Source organism: Stereum hirsutum, assembly GCF_000264905.1.
Source record: "Stereum hirsutum FP-91666 SS1 unplaced genomic scaffold STEHIscaffold_5, whole genome shotgun sequence".
NCBI classification, from domain to species: Eukaryota; Fungi; Basidiomycota; class Agaricomycetes; order Russulales; family Stereaceae; genus Stereum; species Stereum hirsutum.
The window spans coordinates 180,378-201,199 of NW_006763135.1; the positions used below are offsets into that span (position 1 = coordinate 180,378).

At 50.7% G+C, this 20,822-nt stretch overlaps 6 protein-coding genes across 6 annotated transcripts; 2 read left to right on the forward strand and 4 right to left on the reverse strand.

Moving 5' to 3' along the window:
* Nucleotides 1-35: 35 nt before the first annotated feature.
* STEHIDRAFT_109652 (uncharacterized protein) lies at nucleotides 36-1,393 on the forward strand (the record flags this gene model as incomplete). The annotated part of the gene is made up of 3 exons (XM_007302474.1): nucleotides 36-320; nucleotides 389-579; nucleotides 646-1,393. 3 exons carry the CDS (start codon nucleotides 36-38, stop codon nucleotides 1,391-1,393), a joined length of 1,224 nt encoding a protein of 407 aa, XP_007302536.1.
* Nucleotides 1,394-1,861: 468 nt separating this feature from the next.
* On the reverse strand, nucleotides 1,862-3,873 carry STEHIDRAFT_120069 (uncharacterized protein; the record flags this gene model as incomplete). Its single annotated transcript, XM_007302475.1, has 7 exons — nucleotides 3,734-3,873; nucleotides 3,607-3,681; nucleotides 3,445-3,539; nucleotides 2,883-3,392; nucleotides 2,604-2,812; nucleotides 2,313-2,549; nucleotides 1,862-2,258 (listed from the first exon to the last, which is right to left on the reverse strand). Coding segments are annotated over exons 1-4 (457 nt in total), but the record flags the coding sequence as incomplete, so codon positions are not given.
* Nucleotides 3,874-4,133: 260 nt separating this feature from the next.
* STEHIDRAFT_155144 (uncharacterized protein) lies at nucleotides 4,134-4,911 on the reverse strand (the record flags this gene model as incomplete). The annotated part of the gene is made up of 4 exons (XM_007302476.1): nucleotides 4,134-4,309; nucleotides 4,382-4,528; nucleotides 4,588-4,686; nucleotides 4,743-4,911. The coding sequence occupies 4 exons, from the start codon at nucleotides 4,909-4,911 to the stop codon at nucleotides 4,134-4,136; spliced, it is 591 nt and encodes a 196-aa protein (XP_007302538.1).
* A 1,184-nt stretch (nucleotides 4,912-6,095) lies between these two features.
* STEHIDRAFT_155145 (uncharacterized protein) lies at nucleotides 6,096-6,784 on the reverse strand (the record flags this gene model as incomplete). The annotated part of the gene is made up of 4 exons (XM_007302477.1): nucleotides 6,096-6,202; nucleotides 6,261-6,410; nucleotides 6,466-6,564; nucleotides 6,616-6,784. The coding sequence occupies 4 exons, from the start codon at nucleotides 6,782-6,784 to the stop codon at nucleotides 6,096-6,098; spliced, it is 525 nt and encodes a 174-aa protein (XP_007302539.1).
* A 1,106-nt stretch (nucleotides 6,785-7,890) lies between these two features.
* On the reverse strand, nucleotides 7,891-13,114 carry STEHIDRAFT_155146 (uncharacterized protein; the record flags this gene model as incomplete). Its single annotated transcript, XM_007302478.1, has 14 exons — nucleotides 7,891-8,078; nucleotides 8,133-8,282; nucleotides 8,343-8,441; nucleotides 8,494-8,662; nucleotides 9,660-9,672; nucleotides 9,729-9,747; nucleotides 9,810-9,834; nucleotides 9,896-10,133; nucleotides 10,187-10,211; nucleotides 10,268-10,536; nucleotides 10,601-10,695; nucleotides 10,765-10,899; nucleotides 12,876-12,930; nucleotides 12,981-13,114. 14 exons carry the CDS (start codon nucleotides 13,112-13,114, stop codon nucleotides 7,891-7,893), a joined length of 1,614 nt encoding a protein of 537 aa, XP_007302540.1.
* A 675-nt stretch (nucleotides 13,115-13,789) lies between these two features.
* On the forward strand, nucleotides 13,790-20,261 carry STEHIDRAFT_155147 (uncharacterized protein; the record flags this gene model as incomplete). The annotated part of the gene is made up of 17 exons (XM_007302479.1): nucleotides 13,790-13,964; nucleotides 15,264-15,469; nucleotides 15,532-15,576; nucleotides 15,710-16,069; nucleotides 16,118-16,317; nucleotides 16,523-16,807; nucleotides 16,870-17,170; nucleotides 17,236-17,421; nucleotides 17,484-17,586; nucleotides 17,641-18,026; nucleotides 18,080-18,379; nucleotides 18,442-18,507; nucleotides 18,582-18,742; nucleotides 18,804-18,943; nucleotides 19,000-19,525; nucleotides 19,585-20,086; nucleotides 20,166-20,261. 17 exons carry the CDS (start codon nucleotides 13,790-13,792, stop codon nucleotides 20,259-20,261), a joined length of 4,038 nt encoding a protein of 1,345 aa, XP_007302541.1.
* Between the last annotated feature and the right edge of the window lie 561 nt (nucleotides 20,262-20,822).

Genomic DNA, 20,822 nt, shown 5'->3' on the forward strand with positions numbered 1-20,822 from the left:
CACTCAGCATCACCCCTCTCCGAATTGCTCAAGCCATGCCTCCTGCTCCCTCCTCTCCCAACCATAACGATCTGCTTCGTCTGGTGTACTCTAAGTCTGCGTTTGACATCTACTCCAACACTTACACCACTTCGTCACCGTCTTCCTCTTTCTACACTGGCGACAGCCTGTGGCCCATGGGAAATAAGTCCTCAGCCTCCAATCCAGCCTTCTCCCAGACCTCTCTAGTGGCACCATCGCTTCTTGGTTCTACTGCTTCACCCTTTCCTCCGATGCCAGGCCTTAAAACTCACGGAACGATTCGAAACACTGGACCTCAGGTGTGCTATGTTCCTCTCTCTCCATCGCTGTGTGTCAGGCGAAGACCGCTGACGATTTTCCTGTACAGCTTGAGGACATGCATCCCGCTCTGAGAAAGCAATATTCCAAGGAGTACCCATGCTGTAGGAATGTCAAGGCGAGCGACATAGGTCGTCATCGTCAAAACGCCATCCATCTTACGAAAATCGATGCCTCTTTGGTCAATGCACACATGTTTTACAGTTGTTGTCCTGCTTGGCCGGACTGCGCTGGCAGCCCGTAAGTCGGTCCTTAAACAGACGTGTCATTGGGCCCCCACTGATTACGTTTCATGGCATGTTTCAGAGTTTCTCGGACGGACTCGATAAGGCGCCACATGAAGCAATGCGCCGTATACCAGAAGGCGAAGGTAAAATACGGTCTGAGCAGAGATCCGATTTGGTTCATCGGGAAGCCAACAGCCAACGGTCGCCGTCGCTATCTTCAAGGCGAGCGCGGACCTGGAATCTTGGAGCCGTGGACTCCCAACGTCAAGCCCGCGCAATCGAATGTTTTGCCCTTGACTCGTTGCGACCACTTTGTTTCTACAAGCGCCTCCTCTTCTTCGCCTCTGTCTCCTTCGTCTGTCTCAACTTTTTTCACTTCGGCCACGACCGACAGATCTCAGAGCAGCGTCCCCGGAGTGCTTGCGGTCTCTGACGTGACCTCCACTGATCCACCAGCTGTAGATCCCCCTGTTCCGCGCTGCCATCCTGACCAGGACGCCAAAAATGTCGAGGAAAAGGCTCCTTCTCAGTTGAGCAAGGCCTCAGATCTGTCGACCCCAGAAGACTTCTTCGACTTCTCTGCTTTCACGTCCTCCGCTGGTATCTCGACCCCGCTCCCGACCGCTGCACTCCAGTTTTACTCTACACTGCCCGATACACCTCACACTTGCTTCGACTTCGACCAGGAAATACTCTGCGAAAACTCATGGGACACTAACCCTGCGGGCGCGTACGTTGTACGAAACGATCGGGCTACCTGGGAGGAATCTCTCAATCAGCAGAAGGGTTACCCTCCTTCGTTTTTCGGCGGAACACCCTCTATGTAATTCATGAAACCCGTTATTGCGGAAGGGGGGCTTTTGAAGCTGTTGTCTAATACCCTCATGTGTATTTTTATGCAATGTGGACTATTTTCTTGGCGTTTCGTAGTATGTCTTCGTATAAAATGTACATACCATCTGCACAACAATCACCACGCCCATGCCTTGGGCACTTTACGTCTGCACACGCCGGGCTGCCCACATTACACCAAGATGCGCCATTATACACAACACGATGATCAGTGCACATCGTTGCGGGTATAGAATGAGACATAGACAAAGAACGTTGCTCATAATTGAAAGTCTGTCGTTCAAGAGAGTGGGATTGATCAGCGTAACGAGTCGTTATCTTCGGTGCCAAAACTTCATTATCGTACAAAATCTCGCAACCGGGTACTACAAGAAAATAGAACCTTGGAGCCCCAGCCTTGTCTATGGAGAGGGATACCGTCTCGTCATCACTCATTCTACCCTAGCGCCTCTTCTTCCGCTTCCGCCTCCTCCCTCGACTGACTCAGCACCCTAGCCATCGACCCCAAACCTACCGCCAACTCCCTGCTCATATAGACAGGCAACGTCCCCCGTTCACTAGTATAATCTGGCGCACCGATATTCCCGAACTGCGGCCTCGCGTAGAAGTATCGATCCACCCACGGAGGTCGTTCGTCCGTCCTCGCAATCCCCAAGATCGTGCTTCGCGTGGTAGGGGAGGATGATGCAGAAGATTGTCGCTGGTCCACCGTCAGGAAAGCGAGCACTGGGCCAGGACCACCATAAATCTCATCGGTGACGATCTTGCGCTTGCGAGAAGGCGATCGGCTTGCATCCTGTCGGAGAGCATTCCAGACAGCAAGGCCGGGTTTCGTGAAGGCTGTCGAGAAAAGAGCTGAGAAATGCCGAGGGTGGTAGGCTGGAGAGGACGCACTCGGTGACACCCCGATCCGTCCTCCGCCCAGAGCGACCTCTACTGTCAGGATTTTGAGAACATCATATCCGATGGTCAAAATTCGGGCTCGCCCGCTGGTAGGGAGATGATGCCTAGATGAGCTCGAGCCGATCGGGCGTTAAGACAGAGTTCAAGACTTGCGTCACCCGGAGAAAGCAACAGAGGTGATGCATCTTAAGCAGGACCTGAGCTGGGCTATGCCCACGATAGAACTTCCTAGAAACGTTTGCATCGTTAGTAGCGACGAGGAAGCGACATCACTCCACGTACCACACGATATAAGCACTGAGGACCTCTTCGATCTCGCTACTGCTACAACACTGATCAAAGTACTTCGCGATTTCGGACTGGTTCAACATCGCAGGAGATCATCAATAAGCTTGATTTTGAGGACGACAACGTCAAAGATCAGGAGCTTGATGAAGGCAAGGGTGATCAGAAACGACGTGGTGGTCGTGGAGTCGTCTTCGACTTTGACGCTGGAGATGGCAGAACACCATTTGACTAATTAGCGCTCGAGAACGCTGGATATCCCAGGCAGATACTCACGGTTCGGCAAGTGCTGCATAAATACAAACAAAACGCAAAGATGAATATCCGAACATGTTGCGCCGCATATCTCGGTCATTCATGCTGCCGCTATTCCGTCTTCCGCCTCTACCTCTTCCCTCGACTGACTCAATACCCTAGCCATCGATTCCAGTCCTACAGCCAACTCCCTGCTCATATAAACGGGGAGTCCCACGTTCACTTGTATAGTCCGGTACACCGATATTTCCGAATTGCAGTCTCGCGCGGAAATACCGATCCGCCCATGGCGGACGTTCATCTGTCCGTGCCGTTCTCAGCCCTCCGTTTATATTAGTCTGATTGGTGTGGATGATGATGTTGGTGGTGGTAAGGGTGAAAATGGTTGTGACGGGCTGAGGTGAAGAAAAGCGAGGACGGGGCCAGGACCGCCGTAGATCTCATCGGTTACTATCTTGCGTTTACGGGAGGAAGAGTGGCTTGCTGCTTGGCGGAGGGTATTCCAAACGGCGAGGCCAGGTTTCGTGAAAGCTGCAGACTACCGTTAAGATGCACCAAGCATAAGCAGACGAACGCAACGCACATGGTAAAACACCTATTCTTCCTCCTCCAAGGGCGACCTCCACTGTGAGGATCTTGAAAGCATCATAGCCAATAGTCAGAATTCGAGAGCGACCGCTGGTACAGAAACGTGGATCGGTTGAGTCCAAGCTGCTCTGATATTTAGGCGGTGTGTAAGACTTGCGTCACTCGAAGATAGCAGCACGGGTGGTGCATCTTAAGCAAGACTTGCGCAGGATTATGTCCACGGTAGAATTTCCTACACACAATTATAAGACCTGTGTCGACTGGGGAACTATGGTGAGACGCACCAAACGATGTAGGCACTGAGGACCTCCTCGATCTCGCTATTGTTATGACATTGATCAAAATACTTAGCTACTTCGGACTGGTTAAGCATAACAGGCCGGAATCAGTAGGACACCCCTAGTAAAGGCAGAGGACAACGACGACGGAACAAGCGAGCTGACTTGGGGGGAGCTTGTCAGTCGCTGGGTGAATGACTTACGCCGGCCTCTGCCGGCTTGCCGCCCTGACATTCGAATTGAGTGGCGGTGGCCCTGCGGGGCAAGGACGCTGTGTAGGATCTGCTCGCGGGGAAATATACTACAGGCCCACCACTTCCATACATTGATAAAACAAGTCTCGTAGATAGAATATGCATAAGATTTGAATATAATAACGACTTGGTTGGCATATCACTGGTCATGGTCAGGTCATGATAGTCTCGCTACCGTCGTCGGACTCGACGATGCCGTCGGAATGGTTGTCACCGATGTCGGCGGTGGGATCGACCCATCCCATGTTGACAAAGGCCTCCCTGGAAGCCTCCCTCTTAGCCTGTTCTACCTTTGCGGCATGGCCGGTTCCTCTGACTTCGCCATTGACTGTGTACATCCAAAGTCAATATGCTTCAGACTCCCTACTATGCTAAAAAGTAGAGAGGAGACCTAACTCACCGAGACACCACACCGACCACCAGAGCATGTGACCGGGCCCAGAGGACTCCTTCTTCCACGCCACCGTGTATCCTTTCTCCAAAGCGAAAGTTTCCAGAGCCTTAGGGGATGTAACTTGTCCCCGTCCGGCTTGGAAGTGGGGTGACGCTTGCGTAGAATAGGTAAGTGTGAGTTAGCACGGTCATGCATGCAACTAGCATGCATACCTCCAGACCACCCTAGAGCTCTCAATGCGGCAGAAGCCGCCTCCTTCCGAGCGAGTTGTTTGGTCTTGCCTCGCCCGACTCCTTTGGTGACATTATTCACTGTTGAACAACAGTGAGTGCATGCTAAGCTAGATGAAATGATGAGGACAAAATACCTTTGACTTCTGCGTACCAGGTCTTGAGATGTGCTTCGCCAGTAGAGCTGTCGCTCCAATTAAGAGTAATTCCGATCTGTGATCCCCGTTCGTTCAGAACGGACAGGGGGTCGGAGGTACCACCGAGCGATCGAATATTATTATCCTCGTTCATAAGGACGATGACCATGAGTGTGCTCAGATAAGGAGAAAGGTAGTAAGACGATTGTGAAGATGGGAGCTGGAAGCACTGACGCTGTAAAGACCCAAAGATCACGCAGATTTATACGCTATGGGGACGCCATGCAATAACAGTGGCGCGCAGATCCTCGTAAGAGAGCTTCTCGCCACCCAATAGAGGAAAACATCACAGAGTCGCCGACACTAGATATCTCGAAAGCAGATACCATGTTCCTATCATCGAATGCGTAGTCTCAATAGTCAGGAGTCGAGGCTAGCCATCAAACTTAAAGGACAAGTGAGGCATCGAAAAAGCCTTGGGAAGTTATCTTACCCTACCGTGGACAGATAGGGTCACTCATAAAACAATATACGTCTTCCAAACCTCAAACAGAGCTAGGATACACAGATCTTCGGGGAGTCCGTCAGCTTGAGGAGATGTACAGGACATAGCGGCCCTGGGTTGGCCCTTCGTATCGAGTCCCAGGTTTGGAAGACACAGCATAACCAGAATTTGCCACTGCGAAACTTCAACGCGTGTCATCCAAGTAAACCAATAGCTATCCTCGCGCCACTAAGTTATGATAGGATACGAGATGTCCTTGAGCGAATACTTCTTGATGATTATCTCTCCTGGAAAAGCATAGCCCCGAAGAGTACCCAACCCCGACGAAAGTGTAAATCACGGAGTAGGCGGCGGCGATCGAGGTCGAGAAGGATCATCGACAGTCTAAGTTGGGACGTCGACCTATTTGACGCAAAGAACAAAGTGCCAAACCAGAAAGGTCATATCCATGATATGTCAAAAGAAGGAGGCAAGGCCCTGAGCGGAGAAAGACTGCCTGAGGTCCAGGGTAACCGGCGATTGTGGTGGTCGTCGAGCAAAGCAGGCGATTCCGGAGGTCGCCGATGACGGCAAAGCAAATTGAGCGTGTGGCGTTGTAGTGCGGCCTAGTGCCACCCAGTCAAAACATCCAAGACTTCGACGATTTTGCTTTCGGCCTCGGAATAATGTAGGTACTTATACGGACCCTAATATAACAAGGAACCCCATCTGCAACAAATCCACTCATCTCACCGATGGGTGGTCTCCAAGAACATTTGTATTACCATTGCTTACTTAACGTCGTGCTCTGAGTAGATTGGACACTGTCCCCTGATCCCTCAGTGCTCGTGAGCAGGATTCCCATCTGTTTAGCCTGAGTTAATCCACCCCATACTAATAAACGTTTGTCTTGCAGCCTCACGTTTGGCGGCCAGAATTTTCGACGCGGAACCTTGTCCGATAATTGTGCCGTCCACTATGGGGGGAGAATATTCAACACGAAGCCATAGGCCGGACGAAAATCTTGGACAAACCGAGGCAGCATACATGCCAGGTAGGCGTATGATCAGGGCCTGAGCGCTGAGAAGTCCACTCCAGGCGATGACCCTTCTGGCGAGCAAATGTCTCAAGAACGCTGGGCGAGTTGACCCCTCCTGTGCCTGGCTCGAAGGACGTTGCGGCACCTGTTGATCATCGTCAATGACTTCACGCAGACATGATTGAAGAAGTATACGGTACCTCCGACCCAACCAAGTCCGCTCAACGCATGTGCAGCCGCTGTTCGCCTTGCTGTCTTCTTCCCGCCACCCTGGCCTACGCCTCTGACCACCCCATTGACTGATAGATATCAGCGCATCGAGATGTATAAATATGGAAACAATAACTTACCAAGGCACTTTACATCCCATCGCGGCGTATGTGCTGGTCCTGTGGAATTCTCCTCCCACTTTATCGAGATACCCATTTGTGCGGCGCGCTCATTCAGGATGGGGAGAGGGTCGAATGCATCGTTCGTCGGCAGCATAGGAGCTTCACTGTCTTCAACCTTGTGGTTCATGATGGAGAAGATGAGTATAGTGTCAAGCTGTATCGTCGACAAAACGGTGGTCGAAGGGAGGATACCTATTACTGTGGCGCAGCCGGGGGACAATCGCCGCACTTAGACACCATTTCACGACGCCTCAAGAATTATAGTCACAACTTGACGATATGATCCGATGACTGCGAGTGTGTAAACTTCGGAGTCTAAGGCAAATGGTGCACACCCACCCAAGTGGCACCGAGTAGAAGAGTCATAGGAGATGCACAGTTCATGAATGGGAAAAACATATATAGTGGGAATGGACATGCCCCGAACTCAGGCAAACGAAGGCATACAAACAGACATAAAAGAACGGAATGTCAACGACTCGATTAGGGTTCTCTAGGTCGCGCTTGACTGTTTAGGACAAAGCTGAGGAGGTGCCCAAGGGAGGAAACAGACCAGAACAAGTCTGGAGAATTTATTCAATGTATCTACGAGTTTTTATACATTCAGACTTAATAAAAATACCTAAGCATGAATGACTCGAATGAAGAAGAACAATGACAGTAGAATTGCGTGATATTGAAGGCCAACCAATAAAACTGAGAGCCATCTAAGCAACATCCAAGAGTAACGAATAGAAAGTCAAGGATAAAGAGATAGCTCAGTCAGCAGTACAGTAATAATCATGTGAGTATTACAGAGCAGCACAAAAGCAAAGATAACTCGAAGAGGAGAAACAGGAACGAGGGGGAGATGATCTCGATAGAGATCAGTGAAGTGGCCCGAGCGGAGTGGCGTAAGTAAGAACGCCGGACCGGTAGCCGATTCAAATCTTCGCTGATTTGGATCGTCTGCGGCCTTTGTGGCGAGGGTGTTTTGTTTTTTCTTTCGCTCATGCACACGTAGGTAAGAATAATATTATATTCTATAGTAACACAAAAAGTTCATAACACGGAAGCAGCACCAGTAAAACAGAGAACCGCCTATTATCCTGAAATGCACGAGATACACCACAACTGTAGTCAATACCACAGTGCAGGTCGTTCACGTTCGTAGCGTTTTGAGTCGCCGAGAGTTTTTCCGTAATGCTGATGCATACGAAAAAGCGATGCGTCTCCAAGAAAAGTGTTGTCCGCTCAGCTAGGATAGGCAATTACCGTCGTACTTCCAGCAGATGAACCTTCTGAAGCCTCTGAACCGGCTTCGGACACAGCGTCCTCTTCCGCAGTTACCCAACCCATCGCAAGGAAAGCCTGTCGGGCGGCGCGGCGTTTAGCCTCGATGAGCCTTCCTCCGCGACCTTCGCCTTTCAACCCTCCATCAACTACCAAAAGTCACCTTGAGAAACGCCACAAAGTGAGAGTGGAAGTGATCTTACTTGTACACTGAGCCCTCCAAGAAATCAAATGATCGGGGCCAACCTTGTAGATGTACCAATCGAGTCGGAGCCCTTTGTCTGCAGCGACGTTGGCGAGAACATTCGGCGACTGGACATAGCCATGCCCTGGCTGAAAGGTGGACGTCGCTCCTATTGGATGCAGTAGTAAGCATGCAATTTGAGACATAGGGTCCGTCCATAAAACCGCACCTCTAATCCACCCCATAGTGTACAATGCCTGATGAGCCGCGGCTCTTTTGGCAGTCTGCTTGCTGGCACCATTACCGACGCCCCTCTCGACGTTGTTCACTATCCAATATAATGTCAAACGACAGCGCATATCAGAGGGATAATAACTTACAAAGACATCTGACGGTCCACGAGGGAAGGTGGGGTGGCCCGCGGGAAGAGGCGGCCCACTGGATGTTGATCTGAATCTGGGCTGCTCGCTCGTTCAATATGGGAAGTGGATCGGCAGTGTCACGAAGGGGCTCAAGACTATCCATCTTGACGATGACCATGGATATTGTCTGGTGATAGGAGGTGTGAGTAGACGATGATGCTGTCAACGGGCAGATACACGGTATTTTATATCGCACCTAAACAGACGGCTCTCTAACGCCCCGTACGACCACAAGTGGTATGAATCACTCTCCAAAAGTCCACGTAACGCTCGCAATTCCATGATCGAAAAGAACACACAGGAGACAACAAAGTGTCGACAGATACGCCATGGCTATTACTCGCCACTGGGAATTAAGTCGGCCACATGATCCAGTGTGGTCAGTGAAATGCTGATTTTAGGTGCACAATTTCGGCTTCCGAATAGGATGACGGTACGGTGACGAAGATAGAGCCCTCTGTGGTAGTGTAGATAGATCTTCAATCCTATCGAGGGAAATGATCCTTCCTACGACATGTTGGACACAACCCTGTCCAGAGAAATCAGAATGAGCCCGCACTGCGGGGAGCGCCTTGACGTATCGAAGCAACAAAAACGGCTAGCGAAGACAACACATGGCAGGCCAAGACGGAAGCTCCATTGGTGCCGTTGAAGTTTCCATCGCCGACATCTAAAGGATCGCCGAAATGCTAGAGAATGTATTGCACGATGCAAGCCAGCGAGCGATGAGAGCCTCAGTTGCGACTGCGGAGGTCACGGGATGAGCTGGTCAATGACAGCGGGGAACTCACGACGGTGTCGAGCCAAACCGGTTTGGTCGATATTGTGGTCACATTGATTGGAAGGACAGATGTTATGGGCAGAGGGCATCTCCGATTCTCACCCCCCAACAGAAAGAGAATCCGACATAGCCTGATATCCAGTGTGAGCAATACAAATGCCTTTCGAAAAGAATCAATGAATGAGGACAAAGTAATTCCCAGGTGGAGAACTACCGCAGCATTAGACGTCACCATTGACAATCCCGAAAACCTTAAGGCGTAGATCAATGACGCAAATGTTATGATCGGCAGAAGCTAGTGATAAAGGCGAGTTCTTAGCTTGTCCCCAGTTTACGAGCGGACTTTACGGCCGTACCTGAAGAGACGTTAGCGCGTCAGCAACAAGAGGAGATGTGGAGCTACCAGACGTACCCATGAGGTGTGATATACTCTGCGGGATAGGCACATAGTCCATATCAGTTTGTGGCGAATATAGTACCGTCGTCGACGTACCTATGTAGATGCTTGCGAAATGCACCTGTACAATATATGGTTGGTGATCAGTGACTAGGGGCTAGAGCGAGAGGTTCATACCTGACTAGCAGACTAGGATCTGCGAGAGGGATTCTTGGAACTACGTGGCGCTCTATCATGTTTTTCGGAGGCCGAGTATCGTCGAGCTCCTCCATCATCTGGTAGACTGCGGATAATAGTACTGTATGATCTGCAGTGGGACGTTTGTAAGCTTGAGTGCAACCGAGGTAATCGTCGAGGTACACCAAATTCGTTACTGAGATATCTAGGGTCGATTGAGGGATGCGCCAGGGAGTTGATGTGCTAGCGTAAAACGGTAAGGCCACGTTGCCTCAAGAAATAGACGAATGACGCACTTGAATGCTACCTCTGTAAACGACGCTAAAACCCAATCACATATCAGAGGACTCCACAACGCCACATGCGGATGATCTCACAAACCTGCACAACAGTCATCACAACAAGATATAGGATCATCTCCGTATGTGCCACCGTGTTACTCTCCTGCCACTTCGTCTGGATGTCGAACTGCTTCTCCCGGAGGGGCGTGATCGTTCTCTCATCAGCTATCACGGCTTTCAGGTCCCCTATGGCCGAGAGTCTATGAGCGTTGCCGACGTTGCGAGCAATCATGAATGCTGTAAGGAAAGGGTTGAAGACAGCCGTCGAATCTGTGGCTGTCAACCAGCCTCTTTTCGCCGAGTCGCTAGTTCACATAGAAGAGCGCTGGTCAGTAAACGGGGAGCGAGTGATACGAAGGCATAGCGTACTAGATCGTTACCTGTTTGGCGGCAAACTCTGGATTTTTTGAAGTTTGGGAACTGATCTGGCCGTAAGGTGAGATCTTTGAATCAATCAACGTAGGCTGCGAAGATGAACTAGGGAATGCCTCGGTTTCAGTACGATACCGAGTTATAGGAACTATTGACCGTACCTCAGCTTTCTTGAGGATCTCCAGGTTCTCTCGCGCACGAGTGAGCTGGAGATAGGCTGCCGAGTAGACCCGTTTCCTAGTCTCGACATCGATCATGGCACATTCGTTGACGATGCCAGTATTCTTGCCACCGAACTGATATTATGGAATGTCAGCATCAGGTGATACTTCAATGCGGCGCAGACTGCGTTAACGTTCGTGGATATGCCTAGCCTGTTCGTTCCAAGCCTGGATGAAAGGAGGTGTGACGTCCGAGCAGATTGAGCCAGCGACGAGATACTGTAAAGAAACGGCAAATAAAACATGCCTTCGACGTCTGCTCGAGCCATGCCAAGTCGGTTCATGCCCTTCCCCGCTTCAAAGATGAGGCAAATGCGACAAGTTTACCGGCAACAGAGAAGAAAATGAGCTCTCCTAGTCCTTGAAATATGGAGGCAGTCCATTCCACGTCCATTCCGCATCGTTACGATCGGGTAGAAGAGACTATTACACGCCATATTCAAACCTCGACCTACGATCCCATGAAGCCTAGTTGAGAGCTGATGTTCCACCTGATACTTTACCCCTCTGAATGAAAAAGTGAGAACACGTCCGACGAATGTGCTGACTGTAGGCAGTTCGCACAGGAGAGCGGGTATCGCAGGGCCACGCATCCTGGTTAGGGGTATGGTGGGATGTCAAGCACCGAACATCGGGTTCGTGAGGCAGCACCGATGTTTTCTGCAAGAGGAGAGGAACAAAATAAGATGAGGATAGCAATGCGAGAAAAAACCCAACGCACTAGGAACATGACGATATGATCGTTGGTCACTGCATCGACCTCGAAATCAGCTATGCGTATCCCAGAAATTCCGTACAACTGAAATTATACCACCAGGCCAGCATTGTCGTCGCCTACGAAACAAAGCATCGACGTCGCTACTATGAGTGAAGTTATCGAAATGTAGATAAAGACAGATAACTCGCCGATAACACGGTAGTCGAACGTGCGAGCGAAGATGGTGGCCATTTGGTAGTGTTGTCTAGTGTAGTATCTATAGCACTATTGATGCAATCAAGGAGAGCGAGAGAGATTCGTAGCATCTGAGTGTATTTTTAAGTGAGTCGGGTGATGAAAGATCGGCCAGGCTAGGGGAGACCGATCCGAGTCATCTACGGACAGCATACTGCCTGCATGTCTAGGGTATCGGTAGGATAAGATACAAGACTTGGGCGCAGAGACTCGAAGAGAATGAACAAGCAGCTAGTCAATCATTCCAGGGTCACCTTGACTGACGCTTTGAAGCGTTCAGCTTGAAGGCAGGAGACCGGTGTTGATCTTGGGTTGGCCACAGGAGGCAATTCCCTGACCTCCTCGAGCATTAATACAGTATAACATAAACACAAGCTATTCTCTCATACGAGAAGCTTGGAGCAACATTGGCAGGCCACCAGGGGTTCAAAGCAGGTTCAAAGCTCAGTGCGCCAAAGGGACTTGCGAAACGCGGAGAGCCACAGACAGCCACGGACCTCCACGGGACGGCGACAAACTGTGGCCAAACAACGACAAACAGTTCACGCCACTCTCGCTCGCCAACCTCACTGTCTTGCACCTTGAACCAGTTGAACCTCACATTCTTCGCTCCTTCATCAGCTGTTGGGTCCTCATTAACGAAACTTATATTGCTAATCCTTCTCAGTCATGGAGCTACTGTCTACTCGCTGCACCGTGGCCAATGAAAGAGAAGGGAGTCCAGCGGCTACGTTGCAGTAATCTGGGTGCAGGAATGGCCCGAACAACTTAGATGATGATGCCAATCTCGACAACGAGCAATGAGCAAGTGAATTGGCTTGATGGCGGGGCAACTTAGTGCGGAACTCTATCCGTTGATGGCCTGGCGAACTATAGGCATGGAGGATGATTAGTTGCGAGCAAGAGGCGAGCACCATCCAATCAGGTGCTGCGTACGATTCCAGGGGTGCGTCGTTCTACGTCTTTTGCATATGGATCCCTCTCAAACACAGCTTGCACTCTGCTGTGTCTCGGGCACTTTCAGGTGTCACTCGGACGCGCTCGCTCCTGCTACTATCGCCCTTCACGGCGACTTGCTCGCTTTGTTCGGACCTCTGACGTCCTCCCCTCCAAATTCACTCGCTTCAGCGACGTTAATCGCGCTCGCCTCTTGCCTGTGAGTGAGAACTGTGCGAGGAAGCACAATTCGACCAAAAATACTCACCTGTCGTCCGTTTGGTTAGACTCGGCAAAGGCTAGCACTTTCTCCGAATACCTTCGTACAGCCGCTTGAGGGTCTGAGCTCCCGTGGAGCAATGCAAGAAGGTGCGTGCTCTTCATGCCCTTACAGTCCGCCATCTTATCCCTTTGATCTTTTCTCCATTATAGACCCAGCGTCATTGGAGTCCACATGACATTGCGTAGCAAGCGCACTTCTCGGAGCTCGACGTTCCCCTTCGATGCCACACTTGCACCATCCCAGCTACTAATATCCCGGTAACCATCGCACCAAATATTCCAACCATTCGCGATCAGTCCGTCCTTTCATCCTGAAACTTCAAGACCCCCTTGTCCCCATTCCACAACCGTATACGAATATAAGCCATTCGCTACCACAGCAGCGTACTCCCGGTCGCAAGTCTCATTTCATCTGGCCGAGGATGGCTTTTGAGAGCGAATATCTCGTCGTGTGTGTCGATATCAGCGTGGGACATGACAGGCGAGAGATGATTGGACTCATGGGCTGCTCGACTTTACGCAGGATGTTTCAATGTTATGTGTCATTTTCTGAGTGCAGTCTCTCGAATGCATCGCATGTGTCGAACCGGGACTGATGAGGGCCAGAAGTCTCAAGGTGCCGATTCCGAGACAAAGGTAAAGCGCTTCGATGGTGGGAGCTGGGCACTGAGAAAGGAAGGCGCTGGCTCGAATAGCCACACGACCCGCTACCCTGAACACGAGGCAGCTTGTCTTGAACCGTCACTATCGCTATCACTTTGTTCTGCTAGTTTTCGTACATACCGCAACCACATTATGTCTCAGTCGAAAAACAAAAATCCTACAGGCAGCAAGAAGCCTCCTTCTGGCTTCAAGCGGTTTGTGAATCGATTCCGACCATCAAGTCGATCCTCGTCGCCCAATCCTGGTCCCACGGTGGATCCAGAGGCCCGACCTTCAACGTCGGGCAGTGTCGCTGGAGGCGAGTCAGGTATGCAATTCATCGCGTCTACAGTGGACTATGGGCGATATATTGTGCAAAAATTCTGGGGCCAAATATGCGCGCAACTTTTGCAAAAGTTGCGCACCTAGCACCTGTATGCGCACAACTTCGAGAAGACGCGCGCACCTTATTCTGTATGCACGCACCTCCAACCGTATGTACGCACCTCCAACTGTATACACGCACATCGTTTTGTGAACGCCCACACCTTGTAACGATGTGTGCGCGCACCTCAAAGGAGCACGTGCACAACATCTCTCCGATGCGCACCGGTTTTGTCCGAAGCGCGCTAGTTCAACTTGCTTCGGACACGTACATCTTGAAAAAGTCCGTTTTCAGTCTGAGTTCATTCGTGCTGGGAGGAATTCTCGAGTCTCCTGTCTAGGAAATCTGCTCAACTCGTAAGATTGGACTTCGATCCGTTGTCTGAATCAGGCATGAGGAGCGATCTAGCTACTCATGCTAGTGAACTGTGACACTTCTGAGTCGGGATACCCCTGTATTCGTTTATCTATCTTGGCTCTCCCAGTCTGTTTCATCGACCTTCTCATTCAGAGATGATTCCACCTGTCTCAGATACTCCAGCATTGCATCTTGAACGAGGTTTAATCAACAGCTGTGTGCGATCTTGGTGTAGCAGCATTTTGCTTCCGCTTTCGATCGATCGGGTAATCTTGGGGCGACCAGGTATTATGATATTCTACCTTTGGCCTACTGAATTGTCGTCCTCTCCCGATACTTGCCGCTATCAACCTTCCATTGCGATGTCCACTGTCTACTGGATTCCACCAACAATGTCCTCCGCTGGGGAACCATACTCCAAGTCCCGCATTCATCTGTGAGCCTTGGTTTGCATTGAGATCACATACATTTACTAGTGTCCTTCTCAGGTACGGTCAAGGTACGGTCCAAGCCAAGTCATTTCACTGACAAATTGTAATCGGCCTTGCTAACCTCCGGAAACTCTCCTAGCAACCGTCTTCGAGAAACACCATTCGCTAGGCCACAAATCCACATCACGCTCATCTGCCCTGCGTCATATTACTGCTTCGCGGGCCGTTTAGCTCGAAGATAAGCGTGAAAAAATCTTTCACCATCCCCTCGTCCTCCTTTTCTAACCTAAGTCAAGATCTCGGAAGGTTCTTGTTCGACCCGAACGCTTTCAGCCTTCTGTCTCCGCTCACCCCTGCGAGATCGTTCAGACTTTTGTCTCCGCTGCCGCCCACAACATCGCTTCAGACTTCTGTCTCCGCTGCACTCTAGTTATCCCACTCAATATGTACTCAGATGCTCAGGTTCTCAACTGGACTCTCTCGTCCGACGACTTAGGTGCTTGCCCCCATGCCGACTGTAAGGACATCTGTTTCGGATTCTGGCCGCTTCAAGACCCGACCAACATTGGGCTTGCCATGAATCCCGCCACGTTGCCCATGGCAAAGTGCATGTTCTGTCCGCACGTCGCGATCTTCCACAAGAAAAAAGCGGCACCAAATGTTTGTTCCACATGCTTCTCCATCGTCCTTGACCTCTATCTGATTCTTTCTTTCTTCTCCAGCGTCCATCCGCGTCCGACTTTGCCCCGCAAGCGAATACTGCTCCGGTACGTAATAGTATTCGCACAACCTTCCCTTACAACCCTGAACTATGTTATCTATACATCATTCGTCTCTCATCATATCCTCCTCCGTTTTCATTACTAATGCCGTTCCATTTCGTCTTCTGTGCTGCCACAGCAGTTCCCGAAGACCGCTGGTCCTACGCCCACTCAAAGCACTCTCTTCGGTTCTCGTCCCCCGGTTTATACCCCGCCAGCATACTCTTCAACGGCTTCTACGTCTACGGCCCCTGCCTCCTCTGCCTTCGGCTTTGATCCGAACGTCTTCAAAACGCATACCAGTGTCCGAACGGATCGCGTCGACCAGGCTCAGGACGCTGCTCCTCATCCAGCTCCTACCAATCCTCGGCCTACTTCCATACCCTCCTACGCTGCTCGTGCCGCCGGTCGCTCCGAGGATATCGGCAACAACACCATGGCTCAGAAAGAAGGCAAACCTCAGAGTAAGCTTCAGAATCACTTTCATCCGAGTACCGACGTACGTACCTTGCTTTCCTCGTCAGAACCGACTCTCACTGTTTTCTAGAATGCTACCGAAGCCAGTACTAACGGTCGTAAACGCCCCAAGGGTTCCCGCAAGTCGAAGAAGTCGTTGGGCGGTCAAGATGTCAGCGGTGCGAAATCCTTGTCCTCGAAGGCTGGAGATACGGTCGAGTTCACCATCGCCCTCCTTCCCAACACGGCCGCCGTGCACGGAGGTTACTGTCGTCTTCCGAAAGCTGACGGGTGAGTGGCATCCTCACCACATCTTCTCGACTCTCTTTTTTCTTCAACATACCCTCTGTGTTCGTACTACATGAAACCTTTCGACTCTCATGACTTGTCTTGGTCGATATCTCTTCTCGTTATTCGTGCTCATCTTTCATGATCGGATCCACCTCCTGACGTTCCTTTGAAATGGTTGTTATTATTTTCTCACATCCTTTCCCAGCCTCGTCCGGCTAGACAGTCTCGAACTCGTCAAGACCGTCAAGATCTTCTCCGATGACTCTGCCGAAAATATATCCGAAAAAATCACCACCCTCTTCCGCCATGTCCCCGAACTCTGTGAATCCGCCGACGCTTGCGACGAGGCCCATTCCACTCACCCAAACGACCCTAACCTCCCCTTTGCGGCTTGGGTTCCTCTTTTCCCTCGCAAGATCAAGCGCGGTGTTGCACCCCTTCTGAAACCCTACCCTCAAACTCGTCAACTCGATCTGAGTCAACTTCGACGGTGTGTAGACACGTTTTATTCACCCTTTTTCCAAAGCCTTATATCTTCATTTTATATATTAGACTTGCTGCCGCAAGCGCCGTTCGAAACGCAAAAACCGCCTTCAAGAACCTTGTTCTCATCGCCCTTCCTCAAGGCCGGGGAGATATCGCGGACGCCTTAGGTAGTGATGATGACTCGGAGGATGAGACGGACGACGACGACGACGACGACGATGAGGATGGGGATGAGGAAGAGTGTGAGGAAGAGGATGCGTCCGTATTGCCGTCTGACACTGGAGGGGTCGAGGATCCTGTCGGCGAGGGGAGCAACAAGGGGGAAGAGTCGAATGGTGACCTTACTGACATCATGCCTCCGCCAAAGGTTCGTGTTCCATGTCTCGTATCCTTTCTACCTCGCCATCTCATGCTCTATTTGTCTTCTATCAGCGCCCTCGTACGGACAAGGGCCCGTCAACGTCCGACACCGCGACAGAATCACCCTCAATGTCTGCTAATTCCAACACGCCCGCCTCTGCTTCAGGGCCTTCCACTACCGTACTGGCCTGGCAACAGTCCTGGGCGCTATACCTCCTTGGGAATGTTGTAGAACCTCGACCTCGTAATTCTGGCATGGTATGTGTGATCCTTTCTCGCTTCGTAGTACGGTGCATGACTCAAAATTTCAATACACATAGTGGCCTTCCATCCCTCACGCAATGTATGGTCCTGCTCTGGCTTCGATGAAAGCTATGAAGGCGGCCCACTCCGTCTATTATGGCGAAACCACAGCTAGCACATGTGCGTCTCTCATATTCAGCTTACATCTGCCTATGCTGATGACCTCTTCTGTAGCGCTCGACGAATTGATTTTTTGGAACAGCTTTATCGTTCCGTTCATCGACTCGATCGACTTCCTCAAGACGCTTGCTGCTGAACTACCGACATTCTCCTCCGACGAGGTTACCGCTGCAACTACCAAGTTCGGCCCTCATGGTCTACACGAGATTGCGGAAGGTCTTTCCTACGTCTATACCTTCCTCCCGACAGTTACCTTCCCCTCTCATGACGTCTGGAAGCAATATCGCACAACACTGGGCGAAATCTCCAAATCAATTTATGGTCTTGTCCGCAACTTTTACCGCTGTCCCACAAGCCCCTCACCCGACGTGTATTCGATTCCCGCCATTCGTCTGTTTGCTAGAGCGGTTGCCCAGTGTGACAAGAAGCGTGAGCTCCAGGTACGTCTCGCCACATTCTTTAATATTACTCTATGAGGCTGACTCTCCCACAGATTGCATCCGAGTACGATTGGCGCAAGCTTCATGTTGTGTTCCTCCTCGATTCGTCAAAGCCGGAGGAAGTAGCGCAGGCCTTAGCAGAAGACTTTGGGTCTTCCGATGACCGGTACACCATGACCTCCGAAAACTTCTTCATCGGAGTATGGGGGATGTCTCGCCTCTTGACGGAGGTGATCTTCAAACGCCTCTTCGATCTTCCACCCACCTTTCAAGGCAGTCATGACGCTATGCGCTCCGTACTGGCGAAGTTCTGTGAGGAGGCCACTGGGAAGCTCAATCTAATGAGCAAGTCGGTACGTGTTCTGGTTTATCACACACTGATAGTCTGCTCGTGATCTTACTGACATTCCGACAGCATGGCAAGAAGACTCAGGGATCTTCAAAGTTCATGAACGCCCACACAACAGACGGAGCCGAGCAGGTGAGCCTTCTTCTTTCGCTTTCCTCTCCACGTTGCTTGTGTTATCCACTTTTATTCACATACATCAATGACAGCCTTCCTCTGCTTCTGCGTCCGACCGCCAGACTCGTTACAACACGAGGCAGACGTTCCAAGCAACTCCGCTCTCAAACGAGACCTCTGGCCCGAAGAAAAAGTCCCGGAAGGCGAAGAAGTCAGCTCCTGTGTTTACTGGTGAAGGCACGGCGAGGGATCCGTAGGTATACGTGTTTTTGTACCCAGTAGCATTTCATTGAATCTATCGAGCTTCGTTTTAGTCTGTTCCTCGCTTCGGACGATGATGAGCGCCCTCACGAACAACCTGGTACCGGGAAGACCTCTCAAACCGGTAACGATGATGTTCCTCTTCCTTCGCGTTCGGAACTAGAGGATATGGGGAACGAGGATGAGCTGGATGGTATGTCAATTTTCGTTCGACACCTGATTTGAGACCTCATTCTGACTATCTCAAAGACATCCTGAGTCGTGAGCCACCTCCTTTTCCAGAAGGCGAGTTAACGGGCCAGAAGGTCTTCGAGTGGGTGGCCTCAATGACTAATTTCTTTGAAACAGTGGACATGGGTAAACATAAGATACCAAGCAGCTCTTCGTCCTCGCCTTTGCCCAAACGTAGTCAAATGGAACGTATTCAGAGCTTGTTGGAGAGGATGAAGAAGAACCTTTCCCCGGAACACCGTCGTGCTTTTGACTCTATTCCCATACCTTCGAGAAATCCCACTTCTAACCACACCACGTCCGATGCTCCCCCTCCTCCATCCTCTACAGCTCCGCCTACGTCATCACAGCGGAAGCCCAAACCTCGTCCCATACCAGTCAGACCCTCTGCTCAGTCTTCATCTGCGTCAAGCTCAGCTTCCACTGGTCAGAAACGCACTCGTGATCAGTCCGAGGAGGTGTTCGACGACGGAAACCATTCACCGCCGGCAAAGGCATCCAAGACGTCCCAATCAACTTCTGCGACATCTCACACCGCTTCGTCGTGCGTACTACCAACTCAATTTACACCTATTTCGCGTCATCTAACTCCAGTCCTACCAGAACGTCTGGTCCTCCTGATCCAGCGTCAACACCCTCCTCTGCGCCACCTCCGCCCAATCAACCCAGCTCTTCAGCATCATCTACCTCCAACCTTTCGGCTTCGTCCGCTTCAACACCACCATCTTCGATACCCTCACAGTCCAGGCCCTATTCATTTACTTTCACGCCTTCATCTTCTACGCCGTCCTCTTCTACGCCGTCCTCCTCCATACCTTCCTCTTTCATCCCGTCGTCTTCTATACCATCATCTTCTGCTTCCTCAACCTCCACAGCATCTCCTAATTTTCCCATATTTCCCTCTTCCACTCTTCTTACGACTTACACCACTCGGGTCACATCGGCCATGGATCGCTTGAGCCCTCGATCGAAGAACCGGATGAGGTGGCCGCAATTGGTCAGGACCTTGCTCAACGATTTGCCACACTTTGATGTGACGAATCACTTGGATTCTGTTGTAATTCAACGACAGACCTACCACCAGCAGCGCAAAGCATTCCTACTGGTACGTACCCATCTGGTTGTGCTTTCCCAGTCGAATCCCAGTCCGTCAGCCTCCATCTTGACAACCGCTCGGATTTTAGGTTTATCACCCGGACAAGAATCATCAATACGGTGTCGCCTGGACCAACCTATGCGAGGAAATCACCAAGATCATCAACATTTGTCCGAGATTTTGAGCATGGCGTAGGAGACAAAGTGTGGCGAAGGTGTGGCGTAGTCAGCCCTCGGAGATATTTCAGGATTCCGAGAGTTGAATTGTACCATGTAAAAGCTGACATTGAAAATTATGTTATTTCCGTCGCTTTCTACCAACACCGTTCGTAATACCTTTCAGCGATGCATGAACAGCGGATTGAGGGTTGACACTAGTAAGTAACGGAAATGACTTTGGACGGAGATCAGATTAGTGCTGCTGGCAGTGAGATCCCGATCCCAAGTATTCAGCCACTTGTATGAGTGACGGCCCCAGGGAGTTACATTATCTCATTTTTCATGAGCTCAATGAACTGATATGAGTACTTGCTGTCATTCTCTTGCATTCTACGTAGCCGCGAGGTTCTGCATAAAATGCTAGAGGATATTCGTGGTCACTGGTGGCACCGGTCCGGAGAATGCCGCCGCGGAACGCGACACCTCCAAAACAATAACACTGATGATTTTGTACAGGACTTCGCGTTTATGTACTTTCAATGAGAACCTGTACATATGTGCGTATCATCATTTTCAATCAGTGAAAA